At 41.1% G+C, this 19,237-nt stretch overlaps 1 protein-coding gene across 3 annotated transcripts in view; it reads right to left on the reverse strand.

The window, feature by feature from the left end:
• rasef2 (RAS and EF-hand domain containing 2) overlaps nucleotides 1-19,237 on the reverse strand; it is an 82,555-nt gene that overhangs the window by 33,193 nt on the left and 30,125 nt on the right. For 2 of the 3 annotated variants that reach the window (XR_015753736.1, XM_043677575.2), the window contains exons 2-3: nucleotides 7,518-7,667; nucleotides 566-656 (exon numbers count right to left, since the gene is read on the reverse strand). Coding sequence is in view for 2 of the 3 variants with exons in the window: in XM_043677575.2 (XP_043533510.1) it covers nucleotides 566-656; nucleotides 7,518-7,667 (241 nt within the window). In the remaining variant the exon portion in view is untranslated. Of the gene's footprint in view, nucleotides 1-565; nucleotides 657-7,517; nucleotides 7,668-7,802; nucleotides 7,937-19,237 lie in introns of those variants that run through there. The other variant, XM_087981169.1, reaches the window with a different exon arrangement.

The raw sequence follows: 19,237 nt of genomic DNA on the forward strand, positions 1-19,237 counted from the left end.
GACAGTCAAAAGAACAAATCATTCTAAGTGGGCGGCATGGTGACTCCATGATTAACACTGCAGCCTCATAGCACCAGGGACCCGGGTTCGATTCCAGCTTTGGGCAACTGTCTGTGCTGAGTTTGCACATTTTTCCCCCGTGTCTGTGTGGGTTTCTTCCAGATGCTCCAGTCTCCTCCCACAGTCCAAAGATGTGCAGGTCAGGTGGACTGGCCATGCTAAATTGTCCATAGTGTTAGGTGCATTAGTCAGAGGCAGATGGGTCTGGGTGGGATGCTCAGAGTCAGTGTGGACTTGTTTCCTCACTGTAGGTAAACTAATCTAATCTAAATCATGCCACACTCTTTATTTGGAGCAGGAGGAGAATAGCCCCGAAGGATTAAAGGATTTTTTTTTTTAATTTGAATTCAGGAGACATTTATACAACAACATTCTTGCACATTTTCCGCTTGGAGATTTTGAAGAATACAGATCAAAAGCATAATAATTATACCACACCCCGCTGCCCCCACCACAATTATACAATGGCATGGAATTCCCATCAATGCCTACATGCAGATCTCACCTCCCCTCGGATTTTCTGCTCAAGTTTCAATGCCTGCTGTTGCACGTCCTCTTCCATTTCAGCCAGTCGCGCGTCAGCCATTGCCTGTGTCCTGCCGGAGATGATCAGGCAGTTCTTTTAACAACACATTCACTGGCAGGTTAAAGTGAACCATTCTCTCAGAAAAATTATGGGAAGGATACTATCAAGCTGGAGCGGGCTCAGAAGAGATTCACTGGGATGTTGCCGGGAATGGAGGGTTTGAGTTATAGGGAGAGGCTGTGCCTATTTCATTGAAGAGGAGGTGGTTGAGGGGTGATCTGATATAAATTTATAAAATCATGAGGGGTATAGATAAAAGGTGAATATGAAATGTTTGGAGGGATATGGACCCAGTACAGGCATGTGGGACCAATTTAGGTTGGTATTATGGTTGGCATGGACTGGTTGGACGGAAGGGTCTGTTTCCGTGCTGTATGACTAAGTAGCATTTTGAAAGAGGCCAACACAGCTTTGTGGAGTTACACTGGGGTAACAATTAGGTCATGGATATGAAAGTTAACTCTTAGCTAGGGAAACTAACCAACTTATCATCCAGTGCATTCTCAAAAGAGACTTTCATCATTCCATTGTACCTTAACAAGTTTATAAAACAAAGTAACTTTATATTAATTGACCCTCTTGAGCTTCTTTAACAAAATTCAATGAACAGCTTGAATGTAGGTGATGACAGCCAAGGGAGGTCTCAATGCTATTGCAACTGTCTTCCACACTAGAAGCGAAAGAATAAATGTATTGGAGAAGTTATCAAATATGTGCACCACACAGACAGTCGCGATGCATCAGATGCTGCTCTCAGATCCTTCGTGTTCTCGTGATGAGATATTCACAAACATTAAATGTGCGATACCTCATAACACAGATTGCTGAATTCAGTTCAGCTCAGCACCATATTGCCAAAGCCAAGAGATTGTGCGGTTTTGGAAATGGATCTCAAATACACTTCAAATTGGGAGCTTATCTTACCTTCCAATGTGTAGTCGTTCAATAGTGTGACACAGGAGGTCATAACAATGGTTACCTCCGCCCTCCCACCACCCCCAACACTCATACCATAATCTTATGTGCTACTACATGCACTCTCCCAATCTTTCAAAAAGGCCAACTGACTAACATTGTACTGAGATGTTGCCAAATCCAAAATCATTAAGCTGTTTAAGTCAGAGTATTAATTACATCAGACTGGAATTTCACCCCTTCCTCCATTCAATTTATTTCCTCCTTGTTATAATAAAGAAAATTGCGAGCTATGCTATACTCTGCCTGATTAGCAATCTCTCTATCCAGGCTAGGGAATCTGTTCCCTCACTGGTTTTCCACACGTGATTCCTAGCAAACCGTAAATTTGTCACCTCATTGTAAAATTAGCAAGCTAACTTTGGCCTACTCCTCCTTCACCAAAACTACCAATTAAAACTAGCCACTGTGACCCTAATTGGAGAACCTACAGCCCATCACCCATTTCCATGTCACATTGGTCTACACAAACATTTTACTTTTGGCATGGGTGGGCTGGAGCACCAAGGGTAGGGATCTTATGGCACCAAGACCTGGATTCATTTGTACTCACACGTGGTGTTCACCTGCTCCCCAGAGGCTAAGAAAATAATTCAAGCTCTAGATTTGCCAGGCCTTGTCATGTCTCACTCACAAATCTGTTTGAAGACTGAACGGTACAAGTTCTGACCAAATAATATTCAACCTCCAATTTTCACTACAGAAACTTGGTTTCCACATTTGAAGAAACCCATTGATCAGGTGATTAACTTTGGTAGGGGCCAGTGTAATGGGAAAGGTAGTGCTTTTAAAAAGCCTTCCTGTCAAAATGTATTTTTGGAACATTCCCAAACCTAAGTGATGTCAAATCTTTAAACAAAAAGGAAGTAGCAAAACTTTGTTAACAGAAGAAAGCTGGTGCAAAAATAATCTTCATGGAAGACTTAAAGAGATTGCAAAGGGCGAGACAGAGCTGGATAAGGTAGTGGCAGATGGAATACAGAGGAAACTCGATTATCCGAAGATGATTTCAAAGTCCCACAAAAACGTTTCAAAGAGATAAATGTATGTGATTTTCCTGGACTGAAGAGCATGTGAAAACACTGGCAAGCAGCAAAAGCAGCTCAAGCATCAGCAACTGGATATTTTTTTAGATAACAGTTGTTACACAGCCTTTTGCAAAAGTAAGTGTTTTACAGTACTGTATTCCCCTCACTTTACCAGGTCATTTATTAAAAAAAAAAGGCCAAGAACATAAATGCACGCACAAGGCAATGCTTCTGTCTTTCTATCGTGAGATGGAGTTCCCGGAAACTGACAAACGCTCTTACATTCGTAAAAGCTGTTCAGGACCTTGCTTAATGCTGTCTTCACCACTCCTTGCTAAATGCTAACTACTGCTGCATTTTAAAAAAATGTTCTCATGTTATCATTACTTTATTTTGTTCATTGTGTCCTCTTGCACTCAATACATTAAAATTATAGGTTTTAAACAAATCCTCCGGTACAGCACAGCATCAGATCAGCATGGCTTCCCTTGTTTAAGGTAAAAATCGATTATCTGAATAATCAATTATCCAAATGAAATAGTGCCAGCCCATCTCATTTGGATAATTGAGGTTCCTCTACATAAAGAGAAAAGACAAATTATCCACATTGGTCAGAAGAATGGGGAGGTAAAATATCTTGGAAAGATTAGCCAATGCCAGTCTTCAGCAGGATGTTATAAGTCTTTGTACAAGAACCAAAGTCAGTGTGTACAGGAAGTGATTGAGAAAGTAAATGGCATGTTGGCCTTTGTTGCAAAGAGGTCAGTACAAGGGTAAGGAAGTGCTCCGCTATTTTAGAGTTTTAATCAGCATGGCAGCAACAGTATTTAGGGTTTGCCTCCTTAACCAAGAAAGCTATACTTGCCATAGCTGAGGTACAAAGGCTCACTAGATTATTTTCATTCCATGAATCATTGTCCAGTGAAGGGGAAAACCAGAGGAAAGGGCTTACCTTCTCCGGTGATTAGCAACAAAAAGGGACGTTGACTTATTAAGCTGCATAAAATTCAAAGAGGGTTTGACTTGTTTGAGGCAGAGAGGATACTTCCCTGGACTGGAAAGTTTAGAATTAGGGGCTATAGCCCCAAGATAAAGGATTGGCAATTGAGGACAACTGAAATGGGGTGTCTAAAACGCTAAGCAAATTAAGGGTTGGGGGGAGACAGGACAGAGCAAGAGGTTGGAGAAGTCTGATAAAACAATTAAAATGAAGTTGATATCAAAAGTACAGCCAGCAGCTCAAGAGGCTGTATACAGACTACTGCTGTTCTTAATTGTTATGCTTTCTGAATTCCTTTGAACCCTAAAAGAATGGTTAATTACACAACTAAATTGTGAAGGGATGATTCATACATTGTCAGAAGAATAATCATCTCAAAAACAGGCTTCTGAAATGACATTTCATATTAAGCATATTGCTTACATTTTACATAAAATGTCTGTATTTCAACAAAACTGCACTTGTACATTTACAGTCTATTACTGAGAGGGCGCAGAATCCATTACATCTTTTCATCATTTTATGTTTTATCAGTTGGATTTTTTGTTTGCAAGTTCCACATTGTGTATAAGCTATACAGGGTCTAGCTGCTCTCTCAGCTTCAAGGCTTTTCTTATGAAAGAACAATCACACTAAATTACTTTGACATGGCCAATTATAGCACTTTTCCCCCACAAGTTTAGAATGTACTGTCTCAGAAAGAACAGTGTAGAACCATACACCAGGTTCAATGAGCAGTGGTTTGTAAAAAATTGAAATTATTTTGTCTCTCTGCTGAAAAGACAAAGTTCTTATCTTCCATTCATGGATTAATACAATAAGTAGTTACAATAATACTTCAGTTTTGTACCGTTCTTCCAGTAGGTCAACGGTAAGTCTGTCTTAAGCGGAGCAAATGGAAGGAAAAGAATTGGACAGCTACAAAAAAGAAAAAGAAATCTTTCCAAAAATGTGTAAAACGTTTTGTTTCACTCCTAATGTGATTGTGATTTAGATTTTACATCGAGAAAAAACAGGATACTACATAAACAGAGATATGGTGAAGCCAAGGTGCAGTCTCTCAACAACCAGGGAACAGAATCCAAACTGCTCCTATACTTTTTACTCATTGATTTGTCTAATTTTAATTCTGTAGGTCCCAAAGATTTTGACAGAATCATCTTGGCTCACCACCACCTTCAAGAGCAGTTAGGGATTTGCAACAAGTGGTTGGCTTGTCAATCCCATCTCAATGAATAGGAAATAACTCTTGATACTTTTGCTCTTTAGATAAATTTAAAATTGTTCCATTAGGATTTCAGAGGTTCCTGAGTGTCAAGGGAATCAAGGGTTACGGGGAGAAAGCAGGAGAATGGGGATGAGAAACTTATCAGCCATGATTGAATAGTGGAGCAGACTCAATGGGCTGAATGGACTATTTTCTGCTACTATGTCTTAATCAATACAGATATACACTTAACATTGAATTCATTAACAAGTGAATTCATTAATATGGGGTTAGAAGATTAGAAAACCTGCCACTTTGATGCATAAATATTAAAAATCAAGACACCAATAGCTGAAACTCTAATGAGTGCATTAATTTATGTTTCACATCTAGGTGAAAAGCCCATGAACACTGACCTGGGTGTGCCAGTTCTCCGTTATTCAACTTTGCTTAGTCAGATTTAAGATTATATTCTTATGATTTTACTAGAATGGGAAACGTGGAAATAGTTCCAGCATTCAGGATAACCATCAGAAAACTTTATCCAATTCTAGACCGTACAGCCACAAAATGCTTTTAAACCCACATTGCAAATGTGCATTATCTGGAGAAGATAATTTGCCAAAGAACTGCAGGTTAAATCAAAAACAAAAAGCTAATTGTTGGAAAAACTCAGCAGGACTGGCAGCATTTGTGAAGAGAAATCAGTTAACATTTCAGGTCCAGTGACCCTTCGTCATCAGATTTTTTACCCTCCAGTACCAATTTTAAATTTGACCCATGATATGTTAAATGATCGACTATGGATTGATTTAAAGTCAATGTTTATATCTCAAACTATGTGAGGAAATAAAGTTACAGCCTAGTACACAGATGGTATGCCAATATTTCATGTTTTATACAGACTCATGCAAATCCAGCCCCATGTGTAAACTAACAATTGTGTTAAGAATGAAGTTGATTGAAGCCTTGCAGTTTGCTTGAGTAATGGCTGCTGAGTGAAAATGTGCTTCCATAATGATTGAAGTACTCTGTTGTAAATTAAGGAAGGATTAATTAGTTAATTAGGGCCTCTTTCTGTGCTGCAGTGACTCAATGGCACTAAAATGGGTGTTATTTCCAAAACAGACGCATCATTGGTTATAGTTAATAGATTCATATAATTGCAAAACCCTTTACCATTGAGAAGAGGCAGCAGTGGTGTTGTGTTAAAAGTAAGTAGACTAGCAATCCAAAAGTTCAGCCTAATTTTCTAGGGAACATAGGTTCAGATCTCCCCTCCCAATACTTGGAAATATAGTATTTAAAAAAGTTACTCCAATAAGTTGTAACAATGATTGATTGTTGTTTAAACACCTTCTGGTCCCGTTAGGAAAGGTAACTTTTCATTCTTAAACACAGTCTGGCCCATATGTGATGCCAGACTCAATGACAGACTCTGAACAGTGCTCAAAAGTGGCTTAGCAAGGGTAATTAGGGGCAGGCAATAGGACTTGCTGAGGACACCCACATCTCATAGGAAAAAGATAAACTCCCCTGACTCAAGTGTGACACCCTCCAACAATTTACATTCCTCTATTCTTGCTGCTCAATTCCATGTCAACTGGATGCCTACCTTGAAGAAGTTCTCCTCCTCTCACTAAGAGTCCTGATTGAAGGGCTTTTGCCCAAACGTCGATTTTCCTGCTCCTCGGATGCTGCTGACCTGCTGTGCTTTTCTAGCACCACACCCTCCACTCCAAGTCAACTGGAGTCCAGCCCAGAAAGTGAAGACATTTTATCACTTTCTGACACCAATTCCCTTCAAACAGATCAAACTGCAATACTTTTAGGATCATGTTGCTCCTGTGGACTGCCCTGCAGTATTTTCTTACAAAGTCACTACATAAATGCATAGTGTCATTGAGATTGATCAATGCATCATTAAAAAAATGAACACAAAGTCAAATCAGTGCATTTTAAAAGACTATATAGAATAAAGGTTTGTCACTGTTGGGTAAAGCTGCACTACAACTAAATCAATTGTTACAGAAAGAGATACAACATGGTCACCCTGTTATATGAAGGATATTATTAAACTGGAGAGGATTCACCAGGATGTCGCCAGGAATGGAAGATTTGAGATAAGTTGAGGGGTAACCTTACTGAGGCGTATAAAATCATGAGGGGCATAGTTAACACGAATGGCATGGGTTTGTTCCAGGTGGAGTTCAAAACTAGAGGATATATTTTTAAGGCAAGAGAAGAAAGGATTTTAAAAAGACAGGAGGGAAGTTTTTTTTTTAAATTTTTACACTGCTGTGTGTGGAATGAATTTTCAGAGGAAGTGGTGGATGCTGGTACAGTTACAACATTTAAAATACATTTGGATAAGTTCACGAATTAGACATGTTTGGAGAGATATGAGCCAAATGCAAGCAGGTGGAGCAGGTTTAGTTTGAGAACACTTTCAGCATGGACTAATTGGACCAAAGGGTCTGTTTCCATTGCTGTATGACTATGTAAATAGAGAGGGAGGGGGGTGAAAGAGTACATGCCAAGTGAAACAAGTTAGTTGCCCACACGCTTTAATATTCTAAAGTTGTACTCAGATACATTCCAGAAATGCTTCCGGCAACAATTCCACGAATGTGACAGGTCACGGGCCACAGCCACTCTTACCTCCTGAGGGTCTGTTCCAGTTTCTCTGTCTCCATGTCCTGGACCTTACTGTCTTTGATAAGCTCCTGGATCAGTTTCTCATACTGCAGGTTCAAACCATAGTCTGAAGATGCACGGATTTGCTGGTAGAACTCGAACAATTTCTCCCGGCTGTTTGGGGGAGGAAGAAACAACGTTAATAATTGCCGGAATTCGAGTGAAATCTCGACACCCTCCACCCCCAGTTTAAATTGCTAATCAGTTCCTGATCACTCGGCGTCCTAGTGAACAGAGTTGAACGCCTACACCATCAATATTAACCAATGGAGTTCCAAACTCGCTTTAAGTTCCTGGATGAAGGTCTAAATGAATGCAGCCCGTGTACACGGTTCTGGGTCTAAGGTTGGCAAAGACCAGCAAGATAGAAACACGGAATTGTGCAGCACCTTACTGAGAGATGCCGAGACCCGGGCTGACGATGTGAGAGCTCCGCCCGCTGCCGCTTTGAATGGGGAGAGGCTGACTGTGAAAACCAGCCCAGCCACTCTCCAGTCACTCTGAACTGTGTGTGTGCACCTTCTCACCGAGAGCTCCCTGCGGAGGGAGAGGCGAGAGTTCTCGCCAGTTTAACCCTCTGTAGACCTTTTACCAGCTGTGCACAGAAGTGAATGGGTTCATTTTCTTAAAAAAAAAATCACACAACACCAGGTTTATTTGGAAGCACTAGCTTTCAGAGTACTGCTCCTTCATCAGGAGGTTCTGGTGTCGTGTGATTTTTAACTTTGTCCTCCCTCCCCCAGTCCAACACCGGCACCTCCAAGGCATAGGGTTCATTTTAGTAACGAATTACTGCAGATGCTGGGATCTGTACATTTTATTCTCCCGCCATTCCTTTTTGAGGGTGATCAGGGTACACGTGCTACTATCCCATCCCTAAAGGCTTCCATCTTTATCGCGTGTATTTTTAACCGGAGGCTTCTACTCATTTACAAAGAATGTTGTGTCTAAACTAACTCATTTCTTTATAACTACCTTGCCCACATTTCTTCCTTTTAATCAACCTGTTCAGAGGCGTTATTCTTCACCTCTGGAACTGGTGAGACTCAAACCATATCTCCTGGCCCAGAGGCAGGAACACTACCCCTACCCCACAAGAGCTAAATGACCAAAGTTGCGGTGATTAGACCCAATAGAAATGGCCTCTCACTGACATCCCCTCAAAAATCTGACCCACTCCATAAACAAATGTTCAATAGAGATTAAATAAATCCAAGATGAAGTGATAGGATCCTAACCCAATAGAGAAATCAAATAAGATGTAATGATTAAACCATAGTCTTACTAAAGTGTGTCTTATTAAAGAGTTAATTCTGCAAAGGAAGAGGTCATTTAGTCCTTTGAAATAGTTCTGGTATCTGATTATTGCTGATCTGTATCTTGATAAACATGCCTTAACTCCATATCATTTTATAACCTTGGCTAGTTTTAAAAAATTCTCAGATTTAAAGAGGAATTGAGCTGGCAACTATTACTTTTTGTACTTGAGTGTTCTATACTTCCTGAACCTGATGTGTGGTGTTTTCTAACCTCGCTCCCAAATGATGTTGTCTACTTTAAAGTTTATTTTCTCTTGTTTTACACCCCACATGCCCAGCAGAACACAAGTTTCTTCTTATCTATCCACATCAATTCCCTAAAACCTCAAGCAAATCACTTCTTACCCCTCTATATTCTAAGAAATACAACCCTTGTTTGGGTAATCTCTCCTTAATAACATTTTGGTGAACCATACTGCACTCTGAAGATTAATGTAGCATTTTCATTGTGTAATATCCAGAACTCTACTCAAGACTCTAGGTGTGGTTTAAACAAGGAATTTATTATGGCTGCAAGAAAATTTTCCACTTCAGATACTAGCTTCATAGTTTTAAAAACTTCCATGAGCTTCCTAATGATTTCCTGCAGTGTCCGGGAGGTAAAGGCTTCTTGTGTGAACAATTCCAAAGTCACTCAGGGCATGCATTTTAAAGAAAAAACAAACTCAATAAGGCAACCTGCCATCTAGTATGACCATCCCGGATCTACCAATAGCCATCTTGACTAGATCTGTGAGCAGACTCATTTAAAACAAAATCCTGACTTGCCCACCTTCCATTATGTGAGCAAAGATGAGGAGCATTGCACTGGAGTGTGATCATAGTGTAAACATCAAGACTACACATAATGGAATGTAACCTTTCATATGCAATGATAATGCTGCTTCCTTTATCAACAGTATGAGGCTGCCCATAAACCAGAGAAGAATGCAGTCACAAAAGGCCATTCAGTATACCGTCCTTCTGGTCTCTAGGCAGAACTATCCATTCAATCCCACTTCCCTACTGTTTCTCCATTGCTATGTATGTTTTTCCTTTGAGTATTCCTCCAATTCTCCTTTGATGGTTATTATTGAAACTGCTTCCAACACTCTTGCAAGCCATGTATTTCGATCACAGTAACTTGCTGCATTAAAAAAAGTTTGATTATGTTGTTTCTTTCTGCTCGCTATGGTGAACCTGAGACCTCTAGAAACAGACTTCCCTATTTAGAATCAAAGAATCTCTACAGTGCAGAAATAGGTCTTTCAGCCCATCTAGTTTTTATTGACCCTCCAAAGAGCATCCCACTCAGATCACCCCCTACCACACTCCCATAACCCCACATGAGGTTTTGCCATGACCAATCCACCGAATCTGCAGGTCTCTGGACTGTGGACAGAAACCCACACAGTCACGGGGAGACTGTGCAAACTCCACACAGAGGCACCTGAGGGAGGAATTGAAACTGGGTCCTTGGTACTGAGGCAGCTAATGACTGTGCCACCCAAAAATATTTCAAAAATGTTCAGGATTTTGCGGCTTCATCAAATCTTCTATCAAACTTCTCCACTATAGGGAGAACAATGTAGCTTCTCTAGTTTCTCAGTGTATCATCCCAACAGTCTCAAAACTGTTTTGACTCTTCCTGGTCTCGAGAGCCCTTCTGCAAATGAGGTGCAGCCATTTTAAGGTTGATCATACCATCTTATGTACTTTTTTTTCCCCCCCACTACTAATAATGCCAAAGATTCATTGTGCTTTTTTTTAAAACCACCTTCTCTGCCTGTTCTGCAATGGATAAAGTGATTGTATGTAGTTCCCTGGGTCTACATATCTCTCTGTGCCTTCACCACCTTTTAAAACTGTGCCATACAGCTAGTATTGTCTTGACTCATACTTCCTGCCAAAGTTCACCTCTTCGCATTTCGCTGTATGAGTTTTCGTCAGCCAAATCACAAATCCATCTACCTGTTACAAGTCGCCTGTGTTGTTTGTTGCGATTCACAGTGGCTTAGTGGTTAACACTGTTGCCTCACAGGGACCTAGGTTCTATTCCCGCCTCGGGCGACTGTCTGTGTGGAGTTGGCACATTCTCCTCGTATCTATGTGAGTTTCATCCAGGTGCTCCAGTTTCCTCCCATAATCCAAAGATGTGTGGATTAGGTGAATTGGCCATGCTAAATTACCCATAGTGTTCAGGGATGTGTTTATTAGGTGCATGAGTCTGGGTTAAATGTAGAGTATTAGGGGAATGGGCCTGGGTAGGTTATTCTTTGGAGGGTCAGTGTGGACTTGTTGGGCCGAAGGGCCTGTTTCCACACTGTAGGGATTCTATATAAAAAAAAATTTATACCATCTGTAAATTTTGAAATTCTACACTACATATACTCATATCCAAGTCATCAGAAGGAGTCAAAAACAGCAATGGTCCATATATTAATCCCTGGATGGAATTGATGTAACCTCCCTCCTGTATCAATTAGAACTGGACACTATTTTTAATCCTATGGTCTCCAGTAACCTTGTGTGTTCAGTATTCAAAATACTTGGAACTCCTGGTCCAGATCCTTTTGCAAATCTCTCTCTCCACCCACTCACCTCCATCCATTAAAGAAGCTCGGCTTTGCTTTCTCTGATTGTGTTTTTAAAGGGTTTTACCCTTTAAATGCAGTTTTCACCGATTGTGATTGTTTCAGTATAGGTAGGGGCACATTTGCATGGGACGCATATGTGAGCGGCTCAGTTTTTGGCTAGAGATCCTAGACGTGGGGGCCATGGTGAAAATCAATTCATCCATCCCAGTCTGAATTATTGTCTGGTGTCATATCTTCTCCTTTGCAAAGCTTCTAATATGCAAAATACATCACAAGTGATTAAAGTTTCACTCTCATGGACATGTTTTTACATCACATTTTAATGTCACTTTGAATATTTGATTTAGCAATTGCCTTGCATTTCTATTCATCAGTTTGAAGGCCAATGTGTCATATTGTTCTGCATTGTTGTTTTTCTCCCTTTAGTCTGCTCAGACGAGTACAGACAAGAACATATTTTAGTCATTATTTCTTGCATTAGGTGGGGCACACAGACTCCTCATAACAAAACCTTGTGTCAATTGTAAATACTCCCAGGCAATTTCTTAGTCCATGAGAGCAGAACAATGACTCAGTGGTTAGCAGTGCTGCCTCATGGAGCTAAGGACCTGGGTGCGATTCCAGCCTTGGGCGACTGGCCGTCTGTGTGGAGTTTGCACATTCTCAGTACCTGCATGGATTTTTCTCCAGGTGCTCCGGTTTCCTCCCACAGTCCAAAGCTGTGCAGGTTAGGTAGCCTGGCCAGACTAAATTGCCCCATAGTGTGCAGGGGGGGGGGGTAGATTAGCATGCAGTGTTACAGGAATGGGGTGGGATGCTCTTTGACAGGTTGGTGTGGACTCTATGGGCTAAATGGACTACACAGTAGGGAATCTATGATTCTATTAAACAAGTGGGAGAGTCATTGTGAATACACCCTAGCTGTGCAATTGTATGCTGTGAGGTTAGTACAATTAAAAATTGCAGTAAGTGTTACACAAACCACCGAATAGTTGCAATGGATACACAGTTTGTTTCTTTCTCTACCCAGTTAAGAAAATATACATTTAACAGCGAATAAGCTTTACAAAAGAGTTGGGAAGTAGAACAGTTTTGGTATTCAGTCTTTTTTTAAAGGGTGGAGAGCAAACTACATGTGTGAATTCCAAGGTGCTTGCTCTACAATCAATCAATGTCAGGCCCGTTCATATCTTCAGAAAATTGTTCTACTCTTTCACTTTTGTCCCTTTATTGGCCATTGTAACTCTCTCTTCACTTCCTGTGTAGTGCAAGTTTGTTGCCTGTGAATTCCTGGTGTCGTATCTGGCACCCAGATAAACTCCTGCAGTTTCACTGAAATTGAAAGGCTGGCAGACTCCAGGTTTTGATTACTGCCATTAAGTTAACATGGTAACTGATCGAAATTAGATAAACGATTAGTACTAAAATAATTTGAAACAGAAGTGAACAATCAAAACATACCTCAAGTTTTTAGATTTTCAAAAGCAAAATGCCATTGGGAGAGAGAACACTTCATTATAAGATAAATGGAACAAACATTAGTCCCTGTTTACGAGATTGATCCAAGTAATAGTGTCGTCTCCATTCATCTCAAATGAATTTCAAAAGAAAACTTTCCTCCTACATTATTTCCTGACTAATTCTAATCGTTTTGCCTCCATTATCCTACTGCAAAGATGGTGCCAAATGTTAATCGCAATTTGCAATAAAGCTGGTAACATCTATCCTAAACTTTTCTACATCTCTTTTTAACATTTTTCAGTGTTGCCATATCTGGCTAACTTAGCAGTTGTGTATCAGATTAAACTTGTCCATCTATTTTAACATGGTGCACACTGTCTCCTCTCAATCAGTTTGATTCAGTCCATGTGATATAAAAGTATAATTGAAGGCACTTCATAATACACTTGGACCCTGGTCCTGATGACTTGTGCTCCAGAACTAGCTGTGTCCCGAGCCGAGCTGTTCCACTTGAATAACAGCAATAGCATCCACCGAGTAATGTGAAAAATTAACCAGGTATGTCCTGAGCACAAAAAGCTGGAACAATTAAACCTGGACAATTTCTGTCCTAACAGTCTACTCTTGACCATCAGCAAAGTAGGATTAGTGATTAGTCTAATTCAGGATGGGCAATAAATGCTGACCTAACCTACAATGGTCATATTTCATGAACAAATTTAAGAAAAAAACCTTTTATTTAAAGAACCCTGTTTCTCCTATCTTTGCTCATCACTTGATCTTCAAAGCCCAGCACAGACACCTTCTGCTTCATTCCCTAACTTGCCCAGTTCTGCCCATTCAGTAAATGGGTTGAAACTCATTGTTAGTTATGTTGGCTTAAGGTCTGGCCTTCTGGTTCTTCTGTGCATAGTCTCCATGATATGAGTAGTTTCCTTATAATGTGCTGATCAAAACTGATGGTGAAATCAGAAATCTTTTAACATGACATACACTCAACTGACCCTGAATGAATAGTATAATTTAACTGACTGCTTTGTGTATTGATTTGACAAATTAAATATTAAATGGGAGTTTCTAGATTTGACAGTCATTTCTAACAATGGTTGTATCATAGTCATGAAAATTAGAAGAGATGTTGCTTTGCTCTACACTAGAAATATGAATTAGATTTTATTGTCATGTGTACTCAAGCACAAAAGAACAGGAGTCCAGTGAAATATTTCACCACAAATGGCACCCTCTTTAGGTACAAAGTACCTAGTTACAAATCTTAGGTACTAAAATAGATTAGGTATAAAAATAGAGAAATAAAAAAAAGACATTACAGGGTATTGCTCTTATTTTAATTTCAATCAATTTTGATCTTCAGGTCTTAAATTGCAGTGATTTTAAAAAGTAATTTTAAGCAATAAAATCTGTGTGATTTGCAATAAAATAGCCATGTGCTCCTCATTTCCTCCCACTTTTTCCTGGCTCCAAAGGTAGAAGAACAGCACAGGAAGTCATTGCTGGGATGTGTGATTAGAATTAGATTAGAATCCCTACAGTGTGGAAACAGGCTCTTCAGCCCCACCAGTCCACACCAACCCTCCGAAGAGTAATCCACCCAGACCCATTCCCCTACCCTGTATTTACCCCTGACCATTGCACCTAACCTACATCCCCCAACACTTTGGGCAACTCTGCATGGGCAATCCACCAAACTAGCATATCTTTGGACTGTGGGAGGAAACTGGGTCATCTGGAGGAAACCCACGCATGCACGGGGAGAATGTGTAAACTCCACACAGACAGTTGCTCAAGGTTAGAATTGAACCCGGGTCCCTGGCGCTGTGAGGCAGCAGTGCTAACCACTGAGCCACCGTGCTGTCCAGTATACAACTTCAAACAGCTTTTCAAGGTTTGTTTAATTTTTACAACCTGGTCACTCAGTTATTTGCTTGATTCAATGCTTGCATTCTTCACTGGTCCAGAATCCAAGAAACATTCATTTTGCATTGTGATTCCTTTCTTTTATTAGTTTATTGTTAGGGATGTGGGTGATGTAGGCAAGGCTATATTTATCAAACATGCCCAGATGTGCTGGGACAGTGATGGTGGGCTTGACTTCAGCAGCTGCAGCCTTTATACTCCGAGTGTCTACATAGAGTCATAGAGATGTACAGCATGGAAACAGACCCTTCGATCCAACTCATCCATGCCGACCAGATATTCCAACCCAATCTAGTCCCACCTACCAGCACCCAGCCCATATCCCTCCAAACCCTTCCTATTCATATACCCATCCAAATGTCTCTTAAATGTTGCAATTGTATCAGCCTCCACCACATCCTCTGGCAACTCATTCCATACACGTACCACCCTCTGCATGAAAAAGTTGCCCCTTAGGTCTCTTTTATATCTTTCCCCTCTCACCTTAAACCTATGCTGTCTAGTTATAGAACATACATATAGAACAGTACAGGATTTTTGGCCCTTGATGTTGTGCCATCCTTTTATTCCACTCCAAGATCAGACTAACCTACATACCCTACATTTTACTACCATCCATGTGCCGATGCAAGAATCGCTTAAAATGTCCCTAATGTATCTGACTCTACCACCACCACTGGCAATGAATTCCACACATCCACCACTCTCTGTGTAAAGAACCAACCTCTGACATCTCCCCTAAACCTTCCTCCAATTATGTCATGTCAGCCATTTCCGCCCTGGGAAAAAGTCTCTGGCTATCCACTGTATCTGTTCCTCTCATCATCTTGTATATCTCTCATCCTTCGCTCCAATGAAAAAAGCCCTAGCTCCCTCAACCTGTCTTCATAAGACATGCCCCCCCGTCCAGGCAGCATCATGGTAAATCTCCTCTGCACCCTCTCTCAAGCTTCCACATCCTTCCTATAATGGGGAGACCAGAACTGAACACAATATTCCAAGTGTAGTCTAATCAGGGTTTTACAGAGCTGCAGCATAACTTCAATCATGGCTCTTAGCCCTCAATCTGCCTGCTAATTAAAGCCAACACACCATATGCCACCTTAACAACACCATCTATTTGGGTGGCAACTTTTGAGAGATCTATGGACATGGTCCCCAAAATCCCTCTATTCCTCCACACTGCCAAGACTCCTACCTTTAATCCTGTCATCAACATTCAAATTCCACCTTCCAAAATGAATCACTTCACACTTTTCCAGGTTGAACTCCATCTGCCACTTCTCAGCCCAGCTCTGCATTGTGTCAATGTCCTGTTGCAATCTACAACAGCCCTCCACACTATCCGCAACTCCACCAACCTTTGTGTCATCAGCAAACTTACTAATCCACCCTTCCAGTTCCTCATCTAAGTCATTTGTAAAAATCACAAAGAGCAGAGGTCCCAGAACAGATCTCTGTGGAACACCACTGCTCACCAAGCTCCAGACTAGATACTTTCCATCTATTACCACCACCTGTTTTTTAATGGGCCAGCTAATTCTGTATCCAGACAGCCAAATTTCCCTGTATCTCATGCCTCCTGAATGAGCCTACCATGGGGAACTTTATCAAATGCCTTGCTCAAATCCATATAAACCACATCCACTTGACCTTCATCAATGTGTTTTGTCACATTCTCAAAGAATTCATTAAGGCTTATAAGGCATGACTTGTCACCTCACAAAGCCATGATAACTATCTTTAATCAAGCTCTGCTTTTCCAAATAATCATAACACCTGTCTCTCAGACTCCTCTCTAATAATTTGCCCACCACTGACATAAGACTGATCGGTTTGTAATTCCCAGGGTTATCCCAATTCCCTTTTCCAAAGGAGGGAATAACATTTGCCAGCCTCTAATCATCTGGAACTACTCCAGTGAGTGCTTTTCAGGAGTTGGTAGATGAACTATCCAGGCTGTGTGCTGTGTGTTTAGCCATAATGCTAGAATGTCTTCCTTGCTCGACCAACCAATCACTTCATACTTTACATCAAATTCATAAACATACAAATAGACATACAAACCACTATTATTAAATCTTAAAAATGGAAAACAAGAAGCCATTTACCCACTCAAGACCACTGATCGCAACATGATGGATCATTGGTTGGTTTAGCAGGAAGACTTTAGAGTTACAGCGATATACTGCATGGAAACAGGCCCTTCAGTCCAACTCTTCTATGCTGACCAGATATCCTAAATTAATCTAGTTCCATTTGCCAACACTTGGCCAACATCCCTCTAAGCCTTTCCAATTCAGAAACCCACCCAGAATGCCTTTTAAAATGTTGTAATTGTACCAGCCTCCACCACTTCCTCTGGCAGCTTCTTCCACACACACACCACCCATTGCATGAAAAACTTGCCCCTTAGGTCTCTTTTAAATCTTTTCCCTCTCACTCTAAACCTACACCCTCTAATTCTGGACTCCCCCACCCCAGGGAAAAGACTTTGTCTATTTATCCTATCCATGCCCCTCATGATTTTATAAACCTAAATAAGGTCACCCCTCAGCCTCCGATACTCCGCAGAAAACAGCCCCAGCCTGTTCAGCCTCTCCCTGTAGCTCAAATCCTCCAACCGTGGCAACATCCTTGTAAATCGTTTCTGAACCCTTTCAAGTTTCACAACATCTTTCCGATAGGAATGAGACCAGAATTGCATACGACATTCCAACAGTGGCCTAACCAATGTCCTGTACAGCTGCAACATGACCTCCCAACTCCTGTACTCAATGCTCTGACCAATAAAGGAAAGCATACCAAACACCTCCCTCACTATCCTATCGACCTGCGATTCCACTTCCAAGGAGCTATGAACCTGCACTCCAAGGTCTCTTTGTTCAGTAACACTCCCTAGGACCTTACCATTAAGTGTATAAGTCCTGCTAAGATTTGCTTTTCCAACACGCAGCACCTCGCATTTATCTAATTTAAACCCCATCTGCTATTCCTCAGCCCACTGACCTATCTAATCAAAATCCCATTATACTCAGCGGTAACCTTCTTCGCTGTCCGCTACACCTCCAATTTTGGTGTCATCTGTAAACTTACTAACTATACCTCTTATGCTCACATTCAAATCATTTATATAAATGATGAATAGTAGTGGACCCAACACCGATCCTTGTGGGACTCCACTGGTCGCAGGCCTCCAGTTTGAAAAACAACCCTCCACCACCACCCTCTATCTACTACCTTCAAGTCAGTTCGAAAACCAAATGGCTGGTTCTCCCTATATTCCGTGAAATCTAACCTTGCTAACCAGCCTCCCATGGGGAATCTTGTTCAGTGTCTTACTGAAGTCCATCTAGATCACATCCACTGCTCTGCCCTCATCAATCCTCTTTGTTACTTCTTAAAAAAAAATGCAATCAAATTTGTGAGACATGATTTTCCACACACAAAGCCATGTTGACTAATGCTAATCAGTCCTTGCCTTTCCAAGTACATGTAAATCCTGTCCCTCAGGATTCCAACAAATTGCCCATCACCGACGTCGGGCTCACTGGTCTACAGTTCCCTGGCTTGTTCTTACCACCTTTCTTTAACAGTGGCACCACGTTAGCCAACCTCCAGTCTTCGAGCACCTCACCTGGGACTATTGATAATACAAATGTCTCAGCAAGAGGCCCAGCAATCACTTCCCTAGCTTCCCACAGAGTTCTAGGGTACACCTGATCAGGTCCTGGGGATTTATCCACTTCTATGCATTTCAAGACTTCCTCCTCTGTAATATGGACATTTTTCAAGATGTCACCATCTATTTCCCTACTATGTCTTCCATGTCCTTTTCCACAGTAAATACTGATGCAAAATACTTGTTTAGTACCTTCCCCATCTCCTCTGGCTCCACACATAGGCTGCCTTGCTGATCTTTGAGGGGCACCATTCTCTTCCTAGTTACCCTTTTGTCCTTAATGCATTTAAAGATCCCTTTGGATTCTCCTTAACCTTATTTCCCAAAGCTATCTCATGTCCCCTTTTTGTCCCTCTTAAGTATATTCCTCTTGCCTTTACACTAAGGATTCACTCTGTCCCTGCTGTCTATATGTGACATATGCTTTTCCTAACCAAAACCTCAATTTCTGTAGTCATCCAGTATTCCTTACACATACCAGCCTTTCATTTCACCCTGGGGAAAGTGAGGACTGCAGATGCTGGAGATCAGAGCTGAAAATGTGTTGCTGGAAAGGCGCAGCAGGTCAGGCAGCATCCAAGGAGCAGGAGAATCGACGTTTCGGGCATGAGCCCTTTCATTTCACCCTTACAAGAACATACTGTCTCTCGATTCTCTCCTTTCTGAAAGCTTCCCATTTTTCCAGCCGTCACTTTATCTGGACCCTCATTC

Source organism: Chiloscyllium plagiosum, unplaced genomic scaffold, assembly GCF_037043375.1.
Source record: "Chiloscyllium plagiosum isolate Xiang-an unplaced genomic scaffold, Cpla_swu_hap1 HiC_scaffold_39, whole genome shotgun sequence".
NCBI lineage: Eukaryota > Metazoa > Chordata > Chondrichthyes > Orectolobiformes > Hemiscylliidae > Chiloscyllium > Chiloscyllium plagiosum.